Source organism: Thamnophis sirtalis, unplaced genomic scaffold (assembly GCF_051295495.1).
Source record: "Thamnophis sirtalis isolate CommonGarterSnake01/CBP01778 unplaced genomic scaffold, rThaSir2_p1.2 scaffold_14, whole genome shotgun sequence".
Classification (NCBI taxonomy): Eukaryota; Metazoa; Chordata; class Lepidosauria; order Squamata; family Natricidae; genus Thamnophis; species Thamnophis sirtalis.
In genome coordinates, this window is record NW_028261394.1 from 42,148,811 (window position 1) to 42,153,226 (window position 4,416).

At 43.7% G+C, this 4,416-nt stretch overlaps 1 protein-coding gene across 1 annotated transcript in view; it reads right to left on the bottom strand.

Annotated features, from left to right (window-relative positions):
- Positions 1-776: 776 nt before the first annotated feature.
- Positions 777-4,416, bottom strand: part of CBLN1 (cerebellin 1 precursor) — an 11,535-nt gene continuing 7,895 nt past the window's right edge. Inside the window, exon 3 of the mRNA XM_014073975.2 lies at positions 777-3,612. Within this exon, the coding sequence (XP_013929450.2) occupies positions 3,415-3,612 (198 nt within the window). The 3' untranslated portion in view covers positions 777-3,414. The remainder of the gene's footprint in view (positions 3,613-4,416) is intronic.

The following is a 4,416-nucleotide window of genomic DNA, read 5'->3' on the forward strand; positions in this document are numbered from 1 at the left end:
AAGAAGAAGAAGAAGGGGGGAGGAGAAGTAGTAGTTATCCATTCACTCTTGACTGACAAGAAATTCTATGGCCTGGCTTCTCCATGTTCTTCAGATGATATGTTGCATTTAGATGATATGTTGCATTCTATGGCCTGGCTTCTCCATGTTCTTCAGATGATATGTTGCATTTAGTTCTTAGAATCGAGGGAAACACAGAATGATAAGTCATATGACGACGAGGAAAGGAAGAGGAGGAGGAGGAGGAGGAGGAGGAGGAGGAGGAGGAGGAGGAGGAGGAGGAGGAGGAAAAGGAGGAGTAGATACCCACTGAGAAGGAACATCTCTCTGGGCCTGAATTCTGTGAAGTATCGGAAGTGAGCTGAGCACACAGTCAATCCGCGCAAGCTGCACATCATTCAGGAACGGGCAAAATACAAAAAAAAAAAAAAAACACCACATAGAACCAACACATTTCAGCAGGGAGATACAACAGCTGCCACCGTTATTTGCCTGTCATTCTGGTCCACTCAAAGATTTCTTAGACGGACCGGCTTATCATCCCTCTCTCCTGCCGCACACCCACTTCCCGTGCTCAAGTCCGCTTGTGAAGGGAGCTATTAACAAAGACACTTCTTCTCGCTAACAAAAGGGAGGGTGACAGCCAGCATAAAAAGAATAACATTGCTTATTAAGCTAGAATTAACTGCCCTCTTAGGAGCTAATTAAATTTGTTCTTGGAACCCAGGGTTTTTTCTGCAAGGGGAGGGTAGAAAAATCCATTCTATTTTAACTGTCTAGTAGCCATTGCCCCTGTCACGGCTACAAATAGACATCTGGCAGTTCGCGTCCAGCGGTTATCCAGAGATTGATCAAGGAATCATTCCGCCTTGAGGGCTGATCTGTATCCTCCGGGCAAAGAAAATCAGAACAGTACAGTAGGAAGGAGATTCAGGTCTATTTATTTCTCCGTCTCCTCCAAGACATCAGTTTATTTATTTATTCCACCGGTTGTTGTTGTTTTTTATTTATTTCACATGATGATTCGAATACAATCCAAAGTGTTTTATCTTTAACTGCACCTTGATAATAAAAGTAGTTATTTTTTTTCTCTCTAGAGTGCTGCAAAATTATAGCAATTTACATCTTTTGAGATACTTTAAACAAAAATAATACTAGCAATTAATGGACACTGGCATTTCAGGTCTATCAATGGAAGGGTTTCCTCGTTCTTTTTTTTTTGAAATTTTATTATTTTAATAAGACAGCTGTAGAAAATGGGATTTTGACGGAGAGATTATATGCTATAATACAGGATACAGAGGGCAAATTTGTCAGCTGTGACCGCTTACGAGAAGAAAGGGCTCTCCCTCCCTCCTCTTCCTCCCACTTCAGGACTTAATCAGCCCAGCGATGTTTGCAAATTGAAAATACAGTCTCTAAAATCTCATCTTCCCTTCCATTCTTGAAAAAACACCACATCAAATAATGGGAAGAGACAGAACAAAACCAGAGATCAAAAACAGCTAAATGGAAGTCTTTACGCTGCTAAGTCCTTGAACCTTTTGTTTCATTCAGTCTTTCCAAGAAATTGGCTCCATCCGTGATGAAAGCCTTGGGCTGGATCTTCTGCACGCCCAGCACACGGGGTGGCTCCCTTGCTTATGTATTCACTTAGTTTCTTTCTTGTCATTTTTTCTTTCTTTCTTTCTTTCTAGGTTTGGCTACGGTTGACATTAACCGGGCCGGTTTCTCATGTAAGGGGAAGAAAAGAAAAGAAAAAAACCCCGATGAAATGAAAAGGCCATTAAAAGTCCCAATTTGTCTTTGGAGGTGGATTAGGAAACGTTTAGTCTATTTAATAAGTCACAATTTGTCTTTTGAGATGAACTGCAGTTCAGCAGTTCAAATCTCACCAGGCTCAAGGTTGACTCAGCCTTCCGTCCCTCCGAGGAAGGTAAAATGAGGACCCAGATTGTTGGGGGCAAGAGGCTGACTCTGCAAACTGCTTAGAGAGGGCTGTGAAGTGGTATATAAGTCTACGTGCTATCGCTATTGCAGGCTAACTCTGCCTACTGCCAGCAGTTCGAATCTCACCAGGCTCAAGGTTGACTCAGCCTTCCAGCCTTCTGTAAAGCACTGTGAAGCGTTATATAAGTCTAAGTGCTATTGCTATTGCAGGCTAACTCTGCCCACTGCCAGCAGTTCGAATCTCACCAAGCTCAAGGTTAACTCAGCCTTCCTTCCATCCTTCCGAGGTGGGCAAAATGAGGACCCAGGTTGTTGGGGGCAAGAGGCTGACTCTGTAAACTGCTTAGAGAGGGCTGTAAAGCACTGTGAAGCGTTATATAAGTCTAAGTGCTATCGCTATTGCAGGCTAACTCTGCCTACTGCCAGCAGTTTGAATCTCACCAGGCTCAAGGTTGACTCAGCCGTCCATCCTTCCGAGGTGGGTAAAACAAGGACCCAGGTTGTTGGGGGCAAGAGGCTGACTCTGTAAACTGCTTAGAGAGGGCGGTAAAGCACTGTAAAGCAGTATATAAGTCTAAGTGCTATCGCTATTGCTAATTAGGAAAAGTTCAGTTTATTTTCTGTAGCTGAACCATACGTTGACTAGAGGGAGAAAGAACCAATCCAACGTCAAGCAGTTGGCAAACTTCACATTCGCTCCAATTTCCATAGCAATAGGGCAGACCAATTAATGTATTCAACCTACATTATAGTGACATACATGCATAAATACATGTGTGTATATATGCATGTGTGTGTGTGTGTGTCTTTGTGTGTGCGTGCCCGTGTATTCTTGTCTGCTTGCTAGCACTCATTTGCATGGCACTTCTTACCATGGCACCATATATTCAAAAATATTGTTTTTTTTCTTTAAGGTTAAACTCAGGGAGAGAGTAAAAAATATGTATACATATACATATATATAGAGATAGATAGATATAGGGTATAGATAGATAGGTGGAATGGTTAAAAACAAGCCCAGATTCGTTGTACGAGGGTTGTGTAAAGTAAAACAATAAACAACAACAACTCCCCCCCCAAAAAACCCCTGGAGGAATGGGAAGGTTGCAAAAGGTGCAAAAGACACACCGGAAGTGAGGAATTGATGGATACAACATCACCAGATAAATGGAGAGGGCAGTAAATACTGTTTGCAAAGAAAAGAGAGCGACGTTATTTGAAAGACGTCCACCACGGGCATCTCCTGACAGCTGTCCGTCTTGTTGCCGAGATCTTCCGAACGCAAAAACCTCAAAGTCAGAGTTTGAAACTTCTGCGATAGAATTGATCTTATCCAGGCGTGTGCAGTTTCCGAGTTCCTTTAGTTCAAGGGGTTGGAATCGGTAAGGAAATCTCAGGCTTACTTCTGGCTGAATTGTCCCGTCTCCTCCTCCTTCTCCTCTTCCTTCCTCCAGTCCGAGTCATTTAAAGAGGAAAAACTAGAAATCCTGAGAAAGTGGAATACTTCCAGCCGCCCATCAAATTTCCTCGCTCCAGTTTTAAATAGACGCGGTCTCCTTTCTCCATCTGGATCAAGACCCCGTTGCTGGCAGCTTCTCGTGTGACGTCTTGGTCCCCGGCGAAGGCGGAAATCACCGGCCACCCGTTCAGCATTAAGCTCACCTGGAAGGAAAGGCAGAAGACAAGCCCACCTCCCCGTCAATGAAAGGGAAAAGGGAAACAAAGACAGACTTCCCCAATGAATGCAGACATGCACGGGGCAGAGAGGGGATGCTTTTAGTTAAAAGCATCGGGGGGGGGGGGAATAGAACCCCTCCACCCACTCAGAGTCTTCATTACATACTATTAGCTGCTCCTTCAATTACGAATGTTGCAGCCAGGGCACGGGGAAAGAACAGAAGTACAGCCTGCTACCAATTTACTCATAAGGCAGCCCTCCTTATGTTGGAAAGGTAGCAGACCTGCAGAGATGTGGGGACTGTGGGCAGGCTTCATCAGGACTTTCAGCAATTATCCGGGCCAAAACAGTTGCATCGTTATCTTTGCTAAATCCATGCTAGGGAAAGATGCCCTTTGCTGGGTCTGTCGACTTAGGAAGTCAAGAGGAAGCTCATAGGATAAAGATCTTTTACAGCAGCAGCACAAACAAAGAAATGTAAGAAGAAGAGGCACAGCTGGCTTGAGAGGTTTGGGATTTGGGATAGTATCAAAATGTCCCTCTATGTAGTTTTTAGAAATGAATATCAGACATAACCTTCCTTCCTTCCTTCCTTCCTTCTTTCCTCCCTCCCTCTCTCTATATCTATCTATCCATCTATCTCTATCTGTCTCTCTTGCTCGTTCTTATGTCTCTATTTCTCTCTCTCTCTCTCTATGTCTGTCTGTCTCTCTGTCTCTCTGTCTGTCTGTCTGTCTGTCTGTCTGTCTATCTATCTATCTATCTATCTATCTGTCTGTCTATCTATT